Raw genomic sequence first — 17,023 nt, 5'->3', positions numbered from 1 at the left:
TAGTATTTCAAAAACACATTTAAAACTACCGTTTTCACAACGCCATTTTCTGCAGCTTCCTCTTCACTTCCAGGTGGGGGTGGAGCACTTAAATAAAAACAAACAGGAAAAGATGAAACTAGGTATTTATGCGTGTATTATTTCACATGTATCAGCTAATGATGAAAAAAGCTTTGCTAGATCATTCCAGATGAAAAGCCAAAGCTCCAGCTGTCTTCTGCACTAATTAAAAAAATCAATTTATTAAAAAAGAAAAATCTATATTATTTAGCTATCGTACTAGCTGGATGTTTGCAGAATAGTTGGAAGTAATGAGGCATTACACCTGGATCCTCTTTTGAAATCAAAGTGAAATATTTCATAATATATGAAGGGAGAATAACAGGGTTTTTTTTTCCCTGCAGACTGACACTTTTCAAAGACATAATGGAAAAACATTTAAACACCCATAGGTAATGTTGCACTGAAACAGAATTCCCATATCTGCATTGTGAAATTTTCTTCTACCATACGGAATAGCTACAATTCAATTATTAATTCAATTATATTTTAACTGTAGAGTGAAAAGTGTAAAAATTTTAAAACTACCAGTCCACCAAAAATGACCAGACCAGTTCTGTCAAACCCATGCAAATAAGCTCACTGAGCCTACCTACTGCTGTTTCTTACACAGCAATTATTTTAACTTCCATAGTTCCATTAGCTATTAGGATGCTGCATCACAATAGCAGAGTAAGCAGGGAGCCATTTAGAAACAACATTCTTTCACTGAAAAGGTATTTCTGAAATGAGTGAGCAACTGCCAATTTTTATGGAATTGAATTATTCTAATCCCATATTCTGTTGGCAAAATACCCACTCGCAAGTTTTGCACTAAAACCCAACACAGCCCTGGTATTGCCTCAGGATTCAAGCTTTGACTTCATCACCTGGTAAAATGACAGACTAGCTACAGAATCTGAATAACACCTCACTATTTTTATAGATATGAGGAATGCCAAAACCGAGAGACCAGAGACCAAAACTTTTAAGAGGTAAACTGTCCCTACACTTCCAGAGTTCCAAACACAACTTGTAAGATGTGTAAGTTAATATTTGTTATGGTTTTTTGTCCAAAACTACATAATGAGGCAGCCAAAAGTCAAGCTAGACACTATTGACCAGAAAACGGAATAAACTGTTTCTAAAGATCATTCTGGCTGCCATGCAAGTAATTTTCTTGAATAACAGTAATACTGACAAAGATGCCAGGTCAAGAACATGAGGAATCAACTGATAAGGAACAGCTTCTAAATAAAGAGCAAATAAATAACTACAATTCTTTGTCCTGGAAAAGAGATGGATTCAAGACAAATGCAACAGAGGTCTAAAAACTTGTTAAGTGACAGAAAACAACTCTGCTTCTTATACTACAGAACCAATGGGAATCAAATAATTGCATCTAGTAGCTGCTTCACAATGATATCGTATACAGTCATGTGATGGAGGTCATTACTGCTTTATCATTCTGTGCCTGTCAAAAGTTGACATAAGTTCAGAAAAGCAACTGAGCAAGCTTAGGAACAAGCAGTTCACCAAAGATAACGAAATGCAAACGTTTGCACCGAAAAATGGAAGCATCTATAGAAAATAACAATGAATGCTTTCATGCGTTGGCTTTCCTTTTATTTTTTTAATATATCTTGACAATCAAAAATTTCCATATTTTACCAATTGTGGGACTTCCTTCATTCAGCATGAGGAATTGATTTCCATTTCCAGTCAGTCCTTGCTACTAATCTTCATTAACTTCACTAGAAGTTAATGAAGCATCTTTGTGCTCTACTACAGCTCCTTATAACTCAAGCAGGCTCCCCCCAAATAATTCCAAAGCATTTTCAAATTTTTCCAAATACTGTCTTACTAGGAAAAAAAAAACAACCAAAAGCCTAAGCAGATGTGATGTGTACATCCACCTATCTGGTAACCTTCCACTGCTTCACTGTATTCCTCTTTTTGCAACCACATGGCAAACTCTTTGGGAGACAAGCTGTCTTTTAGTTTCTAAATCATCTTGAACAAATGAAGTCCTGATCCACTACTAAGACCACAAAGCAGAATGATTACAGAAATAAGAGACCTGTTGACATTTTATGAGAGGTTACTGCTGTCCATACAGTTAAAACTTAAAATAACTTTCATCATCTAGTGACCTAATTTCACAGAAAAGCCAAGTCCAACACACTATCTTAAGGACATTTTCAAAGACACCAGAGCATGGTCAAGCGCCACCAACTTTCAAGCAGATGGAAAGAAGAATGTAATGAATACAATTTTGTGCAGCCATGCTACAGAGCTTCCAGTTGCCAAGATACTCACCTAGATTTTTCTTCCTCTGCCTTCTCTGCTTCATTTTCATCTACCATAAGAGAAAAGAAACACACTATTTAATAATAAAATCGCCTGAATATCAACCATGATAGATATCTTGCTATGCAGATTGGGCAACTCTTCATATTACTACTCAGACATGTTCTTAACGTTTCAGTTGTGAAATTAGTCGAGCAGACCCCCGAGCCCTCAGAGCGCTCTGCACTGACAGGTCCACCACATAGGCAAGGCTTAGTTTACAGCTTCATCACCATTTGAACGTACAGAAAGTCCCTAAAGTTGTAAAAAAAGTTTATGTGTAAAAGGCTAAAGCTGTTTCAGTACTGCAACGCCGGGACCCCGGGCAGGGGCCAGCGAGGGGAGGCTCGGCCGCCCTGGGGGTGCGTGTAAGGCGCGGGCGGCACGCGGGGCCCCCGCGCCCAGGCCCAGCGCGCCTCGGCCTGCGCGGCCCGGCCGGAGCGGTCGCGGCACTGGTAGCGCCCCGGACACCGGGCAGGGCAGGAGGCCGGGAGCCGCGGCCGCCGAGGGGCTGGCCCAGAGGAGAGAGGGGACTGAGCAGCCACGGGGGCGGCGGGACGGGGGTACACTGCTAAGCGGCCCGGCGAGGCGGGCACGCCGCGGCCTGCGCACCCCCGCACGGCCCCCCCGCCGCGGCCGCGCCGGGACGGCCCGCGGGGGAGGCGGGCTGGGCACGGGGGTCGGGGAAGGTCCGTACCGCCATAGAGCCACTCCTCCTCCTCGTCCCCCGCGGCCCCGTCGGCGTCCGCCGACAGCCGCTCCGCCTCGCCGGTAGACATGGCCGCCTCCCGCGGGACGCGCGGGCCCGGCCCGGGCAGCGCCCGCTGCCGCCGGGCGGCCCTACCGCGCCGCCCCGGGACTCTCTGGTCGGCTCGGGCCGCGGGAGGGCGGCGCTCGGGCGGGCGGCTGCGAATGCCCAACGCCGCCGCTCGCGGAGGAACCGCCGCCGCCGCCTGGCGCTTCCCCTCCCCCGCCGCGTGAGTGACACGCACAGGAAGCGGGCCCGGCCCGGCCCCGCGGCGCCCCGGGCACGGGCTGCGGGGGACGGCCCGGTTGGCCTGGCCCCGGCACTGCCCTCCCCGCAGAGCCGGCCCGGCCCGCTCCGTATGCTGCCGGACTCACCTCGGCTGCGCCTTCGCCACCCTCCCGAGGCGTGGTGTGCCTGCGAGAGCCGCCTTCCTTGCCTTTCTCTTCCCTGTGCTCTCCTGCATCCCTAAACGCCCGTCCGTGCCCTCAGCAGGGATCACGGGCAGCGTGGCGACCTTCTCCTCGAGAACATCCTTGCCTATGTCCAGAAGCAGGACTGGGCTGAACACACGTGCCGTGCTTCTACTGGCGGCTGATGGCAGCTGCTGGGGGAGCGTAACCACGGGGTAAACACGCTCCCGCTTCTACTAGTACTGTCCTAGCTCTCAGCTTTTCAAGGGATTCTCCCAGCTGGACGTAGTACTTTAGCTTTAACAACTCTTTGGAGATTTTTTTTTTCTCCACGAATTTCTTGATTTTATTTTTAGCTCCAGTAAGAGTTTAGTATTCGTAGTGTGCTTTGAGGGTTCCAGAGTGCTTCTATGCATTTCATGAAGAAATTGCTCAGTTTTAAAAGCAATGGAAGTAGCGAGCCATTTTTCCTGATGATTTTCTCACTTTACATCTGTCAATGCTAAACAACTGCACTATTCATTAGAAAATGTAAGTACCAACAACTGTCAAAACTAGTTTTGACCAGTTGTGTGTACAAATGGAACTTGTGGCATTTTAGGATGTTTGCGAAAACTCAAACAGGGAGCCCGTTTTTCACAGCAAGTCAGCTTGTGAGAAGTCAGACAAGAGGGTTTGACTGTAATATAAACACATCACAACTCTCCGTGGGGGAAGCTTATTCGAATTGCCTGCATAGAAAAGCTTGTTCGAAACTTTCATGACATTTCACTGGAGTTCAGATGAACAACCAACCATCTCAAAAATTTTTTCATATAAAATTAAATGTTTGGGTATCATGTACAGATACAGATTATGTGGCGTAATTGGGTTTGTTCTCATCATGCAATCTCATTTTTTATACATATAGTAGTGCAAAGGCATTTTTCACCCAAAACATTTCTAGACAGTTGTTTCTCATAAGACAAATCTGTATTATAGTACTTACTATTAGACATCAGTGTCTGAATTTTCATTCCTGTTTTGTTTACTTGGTCATTTAATACACTTCTGGCTGACATTAAATGACACGTAAGAACTCTAATAGTTTCCTTTGATTGCAGACACAAGGAAGAAGAAAGAAAACCACATTTGTGAACCACAAATAGAAACCAGGAGTATGTGTAGAATGTAAAATCTCTTAAAATACTTTGATGGAGATCCTCAAAGCAGTTTTCCTCACAGAAACCTTCAAATAGAAATCACACTGAGCTAGTAGTGATGTAAAAATCCACCTTGAACAGCTTGAGGAGCTTAAATATTGAAATCTGACCCAAGCAGGCTAAGTCTCAAAAGTAGTTGCCAGCCTTCTACTGCTCCCAGGAAGATCTTTACTCACCTCTGGCTCTGGTTGGAGAGAGGGTGCTCAGAACCTGTTTCCTGCTTTGTTTCAAAGGACAGAGGGCTGTTGGCCTATGTGGCTTTTTAACTTCTGCCCTCAAAAGTAACAACTCTCACCAGTCCCAGCCTGTGGAAGGGACCTTGGTGTTTCTCCTTGCTGCTTCACAGAGGGAGAGCAGCAGTTGTGGCCTGTAGAAACTGCTTCTCCTAATACCCTGAGTAGCTGAAAGGCTGAAGATAGAAGAATACATCTTTGCAAGCTGCATAAACATATTAACTCACAGGTTACACTCCAGAAACTTACAAAAAGATACTTTAATACAGTTCTTTCTCTAACACAATAGTTGTAAATTTGCACATGGGATAAAATAAGCTGTAATAAATACTAAACATAATAAATGTAATAAAATAAGCGTAGATAATTTATTTCATAATTTTCAAAATTTCATAATTATTCGATAATTTTATTTTGTGATTTAACCACTATGCTTTAAACTGATTAACCTAATTTTGTCTTCTGGATAGTAATCCTTTTTTCAACATTGGCATATGCAAAACTAGGTGCAATCACTGTTGTACTTATAAAGTAAAAAGCTATTTGCTTTCTTAAAAAGGCATCTGATGTTTTGACAGTATGTCTCAAAAAAACCCGTGAACCTTTAGGAAGAGATTAAAACCAACTTTTTAAACATTATAAAGCTAAAAAACCCTTTTAAAACAGTAGGGCAAGCCATAATATATATAGATTTTGTCTATGGCACTCAACCATACAGCAAAAACTCAGAGATACATAATCTCTGAATTCATTCAATATGAGAGGAGGATAATTCTACTTGTGTATAAGCTTAGGGGCCCAGTGGTTAACCATCCCTTCTTGGCATTCATTTTTCAAATCAAAATAGTCAAGAAGGCTATTAACTTACATATTTTTCTGGCATCATGAAGTTATATGCCCTAAGGTTAAAATAACAGATTGGGGTTAGAACAGCACAGAGAGAGAAGAGGGAAGAATGCATCTGGGTAGGAATGTGCATGGAGCACAGTGGAAGGAAAGGATGTGATTTAGTTACTGGAAATCTGGTGGTTCTGCATTGCTCATGTTTTTCAGTGTTCTGAAGCCAGCTGAGCCTGAGAGAGACCAAAGAAGACCTGTTAAGATGGGGAGGATGAACTAATTAAGTATTTTATCTCTTTGTTAATGCTGATAATCCTACTGTGTTAGAGGTATCCTCCTCACTGTGTACTAAGGAGGTTGCCCAAGTGAAATACTGTGTAGAACATGAGTTTGGAAGCAAGCCGTCAATTCTCTGGGGAGAAGAAACTGTGGGTCCTTGTTATGGCGTTTTTGATAGTTAGCTTTGAAACTGCTTTTGAGATAAAGGGCTTTTAAAAGGAGAAAAGGAATTAAACTAGTTTGTCACGTCTCCAACTGTATATTATAAAAGTTGCACTTCTTGAAAGAGAACACTCCTCGTCAGTACATCAACCAGTGCATTTGTTAACACCAGCAAGAAATACAAAATCCTGTGACAGGGAACAGTGATGAAAGTTTCACCCTTCCAGTGCTGTAAATGATAGCAAGGCGGTTGTTTTCGCCGCGCAGCAAAGACCCGGCCCCGCAGACCTCCGGCCTTGCCCACAGACCCCGCACGGCCCGGCCGTGGGCGGGGCCGGCCCCGCCCTCAGCCAACCCACGCCCGCTGCGTCATCGCGCGGCGCCCGCGGCGCGCAGGGCACGTGCGGCGTGTTGTGCTGTCACGGCCATGGCGGGGTCGGAGCTGCTGCGGCGCCTGAGCCGCCGGGCTTGGGAGCCCGCGCTGGCCCGGGCGCACCGCGCCGCCGTCCTGCTGGACGCGCCGGCCGCCGAGGCGCTGCATTGGGGCGGCGGGGCGGGCGAGCTGCTGGCGGCCGGGGCTCTGGCTGTCGGAGCGCTGTCCGCGGAGGCGGCGGTGGCGGCTGACGCGGCCCGCGTCGTGTTCGTGCTGAGCGGGGCGCTGCGGGGCGGCGCGGCGGCCGCGGTGCGCGCCGTGCTGGGGCAGGGCGCCGTGCGGCACTGCGTGCTGGTGTGCGGCGGCGAGGCGGAGGGCGACGGGCCGGCCGAGCTGGAGGAGACCTTGCGGCGCTGGATGGGCGAGGGCGGCCACGCCGAGGTGGTGCTGCGGGGCCCGCCGCTCCTGGCGCCCGTCTCGGCGGAACTCTGCCTGCTGCCTGCCCTGCCGGCGCTCCTCCCGCCGCTGCCCGGCCCCGGCGGCCCCGGCCCTGCGGAGGTCGGGCTGGGTGCGCTGCCTGCCGAGTTGCGGGCGGCCGTGCGGGCCCTGGTGGGCGACCTGGACGCTCTGTTCTCTGCCCTGGGCCTGCGAGAGGAGAGCTTCGCCGTGGGGGCTCTCAGCAGGATCATCGCCGCTGAGCTGGCAGGCTACGCCCCGGCGAGGAACAGGAGGAGGACGGCCGCCAACAAGGCCTCTGTCGTCTTTGTGGACAGGACGTTGGACCTCGCTGGTAAGACATTCACTGCTGCGTTGGTACCTGTCATTCCTGCAGGCCCACACGCACCCCACCAGGAGGGTGTCAGATTGTTTTGGTGGCCTGGGAACGTTTGGCACCATGGCCACGGTGGTTGCTTGCACATCCTTGCACCCCAGTGGGTCCTGAAAACCAAGAGTGAAGCAGAAGGCTCTACTGGAAACCTGTTTGTTTCTGGCACTTCCATTTTGCTGCAAACTAGAGACCTTAACTGTGCCTTTGTGTCACTCCAAGGAGTTAAGGAAATGGTCGACACGTTTCAGATTCAGCAGTATGGATTGCTGTGAAGCATTTCCTAGTGTATCTACGTGTCACTCTTAGCGTTATACCTGTCCAAGCAGATATACATCTCTGTATACCTGTAGCTATATCTATTTGCCTGGATGTGTCCCTGTCTGTGCGTGTATTGGTACAGGAGTGACTACATTCACTATCACATCATACCTAACTCCTGCTGACACACGCAGTGTGTGGCCCTGATTCTGTTTATGTTATCTGTAGTCAGTAATCCAGGTCACAGTTTTTTGCCACCACATGTCCCATTGCAAATGCTTGGCACAATGTTGAACTTGCAGCTTATCTCTTTCTGAATTTTCTTCTGTCTTTTTTTCTCCCATAATTTTACCTCTGTGTCTCCTTGCACTGCTGTGGGGTTTATAACTGTCAATAATGTGCTGAAGAGCAGCTATGGATGTGGGCAGTTAGTGTTGTGCTGAGGTTTAGAAGATTGCTTTGAAGGCTGCAGGAGAGTGCACTTGAATGAGGAGCTTTGAAAGGAAACTGAGAAGAGTGCCTGTTTGGGGTGGGAACTAGGCAAGGATTTATGCACTCGAGTTGTGAGAAGAATTAAAAAGAAGAAGAAGAACCAGATGTGGGATGACAGGTAGCTGCCTAACAAGGAGGCTATTGAGGAGGCATGAAGAGAGAGAATTGGTATCAGCTTAAATCTGGGAAAGGAAGTGTGGAATCTAGTACTTCAGTAGGAGAAGGTTTTTGGGCGATAACATCGGGGCTGTGGTGGTGCAGCTTTGGAGGGGGAACAGCAAAGCTCTTGGAGTAAAGATGGGAAATTACAGAATTTGTTTTTTTAGGATTCTGTTCTTCTCAGTACCTGTAACTGAAATTGAGATCCCTTCATGCAACCATTCTTTTGTTGCCAACAAACATCTCCAGAATTCGCTGGCAGTTTCACTGAAATATTCCTATGCTTTGGACGTGATACTCTTGCCATCAAGTACAATGCAAACTGAAAGAAGAAAATTTTAGTGCATTTCGCATGTAAAGCACTATATGGACCTGAATTTAGTGCCACACAATGAGATTGGTTTCATGGTTTGCTAAAAACTGTACAGTAAAAAGTATACAACCCCCTCCAGCATTTAAACTGTGAAATCAGTTTTAAAGAAGCGGGAAATGGCAAAATTAAGTTGTACCTGAGACCCTATTTTTCTTAGGCATATTCAGCTTTTTATATACTCACTTTCCTGGCCCCCTACCTCTGATTCCACTTCTTGACCTTCAGGTGAATGACTCTGTTGAGTTTCAGCCTTTGTAAAGGCGGAAGCTTCCTATCTGCAAGTTTATGGCTTGGTATTGGCAGCTGGGCCACTGGATCTTTTTTTCAAGCAATGATATGTATTTGCAGTCAGCAGTGTAAAAATAAGTAATTTTGCTTTTCAAATAACAGCTTGGTGCAGATGGAAACCTTTGAGGTAGACTTTCTCATTTGGAGCTCATTTCAAACAACTTTTTAAATCTTTCCTCTCTAAAGATGCAAGATTTTGGATTTGATTTGTGAGTGTCTTATTTATACCTGAATCTTGTCCAACATGTGGGCTGCAGAAATGAGCAATGGTTATGTATCCATGAATTATGAGAATGCTTTTCATATTCCAAGAACTTACACGAAAACTTGGAAGTTCATTAGGAGTAGGTGCTGGACTAATAATAATAATAATGGCCCATCTTCGCGAACGAAGATTTGGGGAAAGGTCTTTTACCTTTCCAGCCTGCGCAATGGATTTTTTTAGGTGAGACACAGCCTGCGCTGAACTGAGCTCACCCTTTAATCCTAAGGTTCATCTGCCGGGGCCAAGCAAGCTTGGACAATGGCAGTGAGGTCCTGAGGGGCCAAGCAAGCTTGGACAATGGCAGTGAGGTCCTCAGGACGTAGGTTTGTTTAGAGTGTCCTTCTCATAGATGGATGGCCACACAGGGCTAACGACCTCCATCAGGCCAGGAGACCGGGATTTGAACCCGTGGTCGCAGCAGTGAAAGTCCTGCACGCTAACCACTAGGCCACCAGGGGTCTCAGGTGCTGGACTACTTTCTGATTAAGTAGTCAGGCTACTGCTTTGAAGAAGGTGACTTTGAATCACTATCAGAAGTCTATTCAGTCTGTCAGCATTTTCTAACTCAAAGGCCTGGATAGAATACAGCTTTAGGTACCTCTAGATGATGTGTAAAGGAGTTGCAATAACAGATGTCTGATTTTTGGCTCAGGTTCCATTCCTATCTAGAGCAAATAAGATGTTAAGGTGGAATAACAAATAAGTTTCAGTAATACCAATAGATTTCTAATAGCACAAATCAAAATATCTCAAAAATGCTTTTTCTGGTGCTGCAATTGCAAAACTACTGAACTGAGGGAAAACACTGTTACTTAGATATTAATAACTTTCTGTTTTAAAGAACATACTAAAAATATTAAGTACATTTTAGTAAAGAACCTCTGGTGCCAGTGTCAAGAAACTATGTTATTGTGACAATTATTAAAAAAAATATAGTCACATATAACATGGCACATTTTTCTATCAAAAAAATGAGAAGGCATCTGACTGACTAGGTTAGCTTTCTAGGTTCCATGAAGCAAAGAGTCTCTTCTGAGTGATTACTCTAAAATTTGAATAGAGCTCTCTTGAATACTTTTTATAATATATTTTTTTATGTTCAGCATTGCTTATATATCCTGTATTTACTGAGTAGAGAGGAAAATACTGAACTAAGATAATTAATTCTCCTTTTTGTCCTGTGTGGTATAACATTCAGCTGAGCTCTAACAGGGAATTTATTTTTATGACCTTTGCTGCCCTCACTGAAAGGGCATGGCTTCAACTAGGATGGCAGAGATACTGCCCACCCCTGCAGTGTAGAATCTTCTGGGTGAAACAGTTCCCCAGAAGGTTGGACATGTGTTTTTATGCCCTGGGGAGATTGCATGTTTAGTACTTTGTGCTCACTTCTTGAATTCTGATTATATAAAACTTTGTTACTGCTGTCCCTGATCTGTATGCATGTGTAGTGCTGCTTTTGTTTGCCTGCTTATTATTTTAAGGTCCACTACTTTTGCTATAAAAAGCAGAATAAATCCTTCCAGCTAGAAGGGCACTGTGATAAGTGACACTCATTAAAATCAGAGCTAACTCTGGCACTTTAATTCCTGGTTTTTTATCTCCTTAATATTTGCACCCCTAAATATTTGCATTATGGTACCGTATTGTAGCTCCATGCTCGTTCCACATGCTTAGTTACCACCTTGCCAGCATTCACACCTCTTATGAAGTAGTTTTTGCAGCATTCCAGGTTTCTGTTTTCATTTGTTAAGCTCATTGGTATCTTTCAGGTATTGGTGTTCAGCTTGACACGTTTCTCTTTCCGGTCTCTTTGAGGTTTGCAGCATTTGGAATCTGACCTGTTGTAAGTACAGGATCTCACCCACTGGTATATGCAGTTGATTCGGAAATCCAATACAGTGAGCAAAAGACAGAGAATAATGAATTGCAGGGGGCGCCTGTGCAGTTATTGTATAGTTTTGAATAATGACTTTTGTATAGGTGTTCTTGAAGTTGGATGTTTCAGTCCTGTCACCAGCAGCACTTTTATTATCTTTAACACTTTTGCATGTGTCTGTCAAAATCACAGGCATGTTTCCCCACAGCCAACTTGTGTTTAACTTACTATATCATCTCCCTCGCTGTGAGCCAGGCATCGTCTTCGCGTCACTCCCCTGCACTGATTGTAATGTTGTCAGTGTTTTAACAGATACAAAAAGCACAGTTCAGGCTCATGAATGAAGTGCAAGTACCATTTCCTTTCAGTTCCTGGGAGCAGCCACAGTGACAAGAAGGTGCTTTAATCGTTCTACTGCATAATCCCATTTGTAGTGGAGGATGACAGTGAAGCCTAACATGCTTTTCTGATAAAGTCTGGTTCTGACTAAAGGCAATAAGGTTTCTGGTCCCCCTCTCTTGACTTCTTTATCTGTAGTGTGTGTCATGTTTTTCTGCTTCAACTTGGTTCACAGTCGTCCTAATATTTTATAAGTTGGTTGTAGCACCTGTGTTGAGAGTTCATGAACGGAAAATTGGAGAAAACATGCCAGCTGAAATTCAGAGTTTCTCTTGGAACACGGTCAGATTGACAATGTATACTGTGTAACTTGGATTGATTTAGTTATTTCATGTTTGTTTCACCTGAGCTGCCCTCAGTCCATATAGAAGTGATGATCTTGATGGTGACATGCCATTGGTAATTGTTTATTTTAATATCAGGCTAGCCTGTCTGGGTAGCTATTTATGCAACTTGCAAACGTTTCGTTTAAGCACAGTACTATGAGTTTAGGTAGAAAAGTATAGCGTGCATATCATGGCTAGGCTTCGCGAACGAAGATTTGGGAAGGGCTCTACCCACGTTTCTTGCAAGCGCGTTGGTGGCTAAAAAGGCCAATACGAGAAAGGCAAGTTCAGTTGCAAAAGACACAGCAGAAAGACTCCTTAGATGGTATATTCTGCAAGGCTCTATTCTTTCTGCGTTGTCTTTTCTCCTCAAGGGTGATCCTGCGTGCTTTCTCAAAAGCATCAGCAGCATTATAGATGGTATGTCTCCAGGCCTCCCGATTGGAGGCCAGAGTAGACCAGTTATGGTGATCAATATGCCCGAGGCTGAGCTGTTGTTTCAGGGAGTCCTTGTATCTTTTCTTCGGGGCTCCTCTCTTGCGGCAGCCAGTGGCAAGTTCACCATAGAGCAGGATCTTAGGGAGGCGGTGGTCCTTCATTCTGGAGACGTGCCCTGCCCATCGCAGCTGTGTTCTCAGTAGCATGGCCTCAATACTTGTGATTGTTGCCTGTTCAAGAACAGATGTATTGGTCACATAATCTGACCAGTGGATTTTTAGGATTGTACGGAGGCAGCGTTGATGGAAGCGTTCTAGGAGACGCAGGTGGTGGCGGTAGATGACCCATGATTCGGAACCATATAAGAGAGTAAACAGCACTATGGCTCTGTAAACACTGATCTTGGTACTTTTCTTCAAGTGTTTATTACGCCAAACTCTTTTATGGAGTTTTCCAAAAGCACTATATGCCTTCGCTAACCTGTTGTCTATCTCCCTGTCAATCTTACCATCCGAGGAGATGAGGCTGCCTAGGTAATTAAACTGTTGGACTGATTTGAGCTCTGATTGGCTGATGGTGATGTGGGAATGGTGGGGGACTTCCTGAGGTGCAGGTTGATGGAGAACTTCAGTCTTCTTTAAGCTGACTTCCAGCCCAAAGAGCTCAGCAGCATCTGCAAAGCAGGATGTTAAACGCTGCAGAGCTGCTTCTGTGTGGGCAACAAGGGCGGCGTCATCAGCGTAAAGCAGCTCCTGGACAAGATGGTTTAGGGTCTTGGTGTGGGCCTTCAGTCACCTTAGGTTGAATAGGCTTCCATCAGTACGATATTGAATGTAGATACCGTCCTGATCATCGAGGTCTGCCGTGGCCCTTTGGAGCATCATGCTGAAGAAGACTGTGAATAGAGTAGGAGCACTTATAACATTTCAGAAGAATTAGTTTAAAAAGCACAAACTAGACTTAGTTTTACAGCTGTTAGATATTCACTGATTTTGCACTTAGACATCAAAAACATTTTTCTTTGCCTAAGGAATTTGTTAGATAATATTTGCAATAGTTACTAAAACAAGCAGTCAAACATTTATATATACACTATATGCACACTTACCGAGGTATTACTCTGCTCTCCATTGCTGGCAAAATCCTGGCAAGAATACTCCTAAACAGACTAATACCCGCTATAGCAGAAGAAATTCTACCCGAAAGTCAGTGTGGTTTCAGAGCCAACAGGAGCACCACAGACATGATATTTGTTCTCAGACAACTGCAAGAGAAGTGTAGGGAACAGAACAAAGGTCTCTATGTAACCTTTGTCGACCTCACCAAGGCTTTCGATACTGTGAGCAGAAAAGGTCTTTGGCAGATTTTGGAACGTTTATGCTGTCCCCCCAAGTTCTTTAAAATGATCATTTCTTTAGGCAAAGAAAAATGTTTTTGATGTCTAAGTGCAAAATCAGTGAATATCTAACAGCTGTAAAACTAAGTCTAGTTTGTGCTTTTTAAACTAATTCTTCTGAAATGTTATAAGTGCTTTTAACTTCACACATTCCAGAAATGAATTTTACTTTTGTAGCAAAATATCTTTGAAAAGGTAAGTGTGGTTCTTGATGTTATGAATACCAGCATTATTCTCCTCAAAACGTGGTTATTATTTTGTTTTCAATTCCTTGTGTTTGGTTCTGGGTTTTTTTTTTCCTGTTTACGCACCTGATAGTTTTTGGGTTTTTTGGTTTTTTGTTTTTTTTCTTTTTCCCCAGGAGCAGTTGGTCATCATGGTGACAGTCTTGCAGAGAAGATACTTTCTGTGCTTCCCAAGCTTCCCGGCCACAAGACTGATGTGATGGTTAACATGGTGGAACTTACAGCACTGCAGACTACAGATGAAACTTACAGTATTATAGCACCTGGCTGCTTAGCACAACCAAAGTAAACATTCTTTTCTTATTTCTTTTTTTAGAATGTCAAATGTGTTTCTTATCTGTCTTTGAAAAAATGAACAAGAGAACAAGTCTTAAAAAAACCAACCTACCAAAACAAACAAACAAAACAAACAAACAAACAAAAAAAAACCAGTCAGGCTTATGGCAAAACACCATCTGGTCATAATTCTGCTTGTAATTCTGGAATGTAATCGTCTATATGTGTGCATTAGGTGACCAGGCCAGATAAGACTTCCAAAAGTGGGAGAATCTCAAGACCTTTTAGATTTGGGTTGTTTAAATTTCTGTAGATTACTGTAGTAGAAATCAGTACAGAATAAACACCAAGAATTTCCCTTGTGACATTTCTTTTTCTGCCTAAGTAACAGGTTATGCAAACAGGTAGGTCTTAATTGTGACTTCCTTTTCCCATAAGCCTCTTTATAGTGTGAGCTGCATGCTAAATTTTTGTTAGACTACCAGTTAATTTAAGGTTTTATTCCCGTTTTCAAGCACAGTACCTGTGGAGTAGGATAATAAGGCACAAATTTAGGTATACAGACCGCTTCATGAGGGCCTGATTTTTGCTTAAACGAGAACAATCCAAAACCAGTAAGTTCGAACAATTGTATTTAGCTATGTATAATCTGTAGCTAAGACTTTACTAGCAAATTGCATCAGATTTTATGTTTCACTTTCTAAATTTAGTTGTCCAAGCTGAAACTTTCCTGCAGCTTGTGTTATTATGCGTAAACAGGAAAATACACCTGATTCTGGTTTCACTCCACAAAAAAAATTTTGCTCGGTAGTGCTCTAGAAATTAATGCAGTGCAAAGGAGGTTAAAAGTTCTTTCTCTTTTGCTATAATGTTCTCCTCATATGTTAGAAAATGGTTTTTCAAGATGGGCTATCTAATATAGTTTCTGTTCTTCAGATTTGACTCCTTTTGGTGTTTCACACCTGCACTCTACTCCTCTCCCCTCTCTCCTTCTCCCTGCCCCCCACTCTGCAAAGATTTCAGATTTCCACTGTTTCAACATTACACACATTATTTTCTGAGAGCCTCCAGATCCTTTGTCACCTTCCATCTCCCACACATGCTGTAACTGGGTCCAGTTTCTAGGTTTCATATTGTGTAACTCGCTTCTTCTGCAGGAGTTGGAGAGGAAACGTTTCCTCATAGAGGTGGACTCAGTGGTAAGTTGCTACTGGGGTCACTAAATTAAATAAAATTTATTCTGGTTTTCTTCTCACTCTCTGCTTTCCAGCCGATCCCTGAAGTAGAAGTGACATGTCCTTAAGATTTGTCTATGCAGCAAAATGAAGAGGTCGTTGTCCATGGTAGAACACTGTGGTAGCTGTTTGTGCTAACTTTGAGTAGCTACCAGAAATAAAGAAAATTTTAACAGCATGAGCTAGGGAAAAAATAGATATTTATTGCTCTGAGATAGTTGACCTATGCTATCACTCCATTGTTTTTTAACATTGACGAGACTAAAAGTGTACTGGTGTGCTTTCCCATGGTGAAATTATGACTTCAGTCATATATTCATGTTTTCAGGAATAGCCAACAGAGTTTTATTGTGTTCTAAGGTGGCTAATAGTATATATATATACACATGAAGGTTTGTTTGTATATTTACTGGCTCATGGGAAGGTGCCCTGTGTTAACAGTACATTTAGACTTAATATGTTTTGCAAAGTCTTCTAAGGACACAGCTGCTTAAAGAACAGCAGGATTTGGCTACAAGATGCAAGTGTGGCAAATTTGGGTGACAGCAGCTGATAGCTGGTAGCAAAGCAGTGGTGCCATTACCATACCAGTCTATAACAGCTTCCCCAAAATACTCTCTATTTGCAAAGTCACGTTACAGAATCTGTTGCACTGGAAATTTTTAAGAACAGATTAGGCAAATACTGGTTTAAACAGGCTTAATCTTGCCTTGGAGCAGAGCAAAGGGATGAGATGACCTTTGAAAATCTCTCCTGTGATAATTGTTCGCAACTGAAGAAGAGTAGAAGGCCTTAAAATAGTCTCCAGATTCCAAAGAAAATGGCTCTGTGATGTTCAACCTGTGTTTTACTTTTTCTCCAACTATGTAATTAACAGGAACAGTTTGTAGTTTAAAATAGGCATTTCCAAACTAGCTTAAGATTGTTGATGATGAGTACTAGAAACTGTAACAGTGGCTGAATACATGGCTGAAAGTGGGTAGTTGTCATTCTGTTCTACAGGTCTGTATTCTCAGTGTTGGATTATAAATGCCAACATTAATCGTCTTTGCTAGTGTAAAATGATTGTTCTTTGAAGCACTGAAATGAATTAAAAATTCCCACCAGTGAGTTTCTGTCTCAATTCTGTAAGAAATTCCATAGGATGCTCTCAATTCCTCATCAGCATGGTTATTGCCATTGGTAGCTGGCTCAGAAATGTTTCTTGTAGTTGAAAACTTAAGTCTTGATTTATATTTGTAAATGATGCATGGCAAGTAGTGTTCCTCTGCTTGTAAATTTTCTATGTACTCTGATTAGTGAATGTGCCAGCACCTTTCCCAGGGACAGGAGCAGTGACTTCAGTTACACCCAAGTGGAATGTGTGGGACTCTTCTCCATGAAATTTTGTGATCAGACTGTGGCATTTCAGACTCACAGAATATTTTTATAATGTTTTCATTGTTTTCTCTCAAGTAATATTTGAGCATGCTTTGGTGAGGGGGGAGAGAGAGACGCAGAGAGAGAGAGAGACGCAGAGAGAGAGAGAGA

The 17,023-nt window shown here is 43.7% G+C and overlaps 2 protein-coding genes across 5 annotated transcripts in view; one reads left to right on the top strand and one right to left on the bottom strand.

Annotated features, from left to right (window-relative positions):
- Positions 1-3,212, bottom strand: part of FIP1L1 (factor interacting with PAPOLA and CPSF1) — a 38,398-nt gene extending 35,186 nt beyond the window's left edge. The window contains exons 1-3 of one of the 4 annotated variants that reach the window (XM_027676389.1): positions 3,086-3,212; positions 2,359-2,398; positions 30-87 (exon numbers count right to left, since the gene is read on the bottom strand). In XM_027676389.1, the coding sequence (XP_027532190.1) occupies positions 30-87; positions 2,359-2,398; positions 3,086-3,167 (180 nt within the window). In that variant the 5' untranslated portion in view covers positions 3,168-3,212. The remainder of the gene's footprint in view (positions 1-29; positions 88-2,358; positions 2,399-3,085) is intronic. The other 3 variants (XM_027676390.1, XM_027676391.1, XM_027676392.1) reach the window with 3 other exon arrangements.
- A 3,477-nt stretch (positions 3,213-6,689) lies between these two features.
- The window catches only part of SCFD2 (sec1 family domain containing 2), a 199,310-nt gene continuing 188,976 nt past the window's right edge, over positions 6,690-17,023 (top strand). Inside the window, exons 1-2 of the mRNA XM_027676388.1 lie at positions 6,690-7,425; positions 14,099-14,267. Coding sequence (XP_027532189.1) covers positions 6,690-7,425; positions 14,099-14,267 — 905 coding nt within the window. The remainder of the gene's footprint in view (positions 7,426-14,098; positions 14,268-17,023) is intronic.

The sequence above is a fragment of the Neopelma chrysocephalum genome, unplaced genomic scaffold (genome assembly GCF_003984885.1).
Source record: "Neopelma chrysocephalum unplaced genomic scaffold, ASM398488v2 Primary Assembly neopelma1_42, whole genome shotgun sequence".
Classification (NCBI taxonomy): Eukaryota; Metazoa; Chordata; class Aves; order Passeriformes; family Pipridae; genus Neopelma; species Neopelma chrysocephalum.
This window is presented reverse-complemented; position numbering and strand designations above follow the sequence as displayed.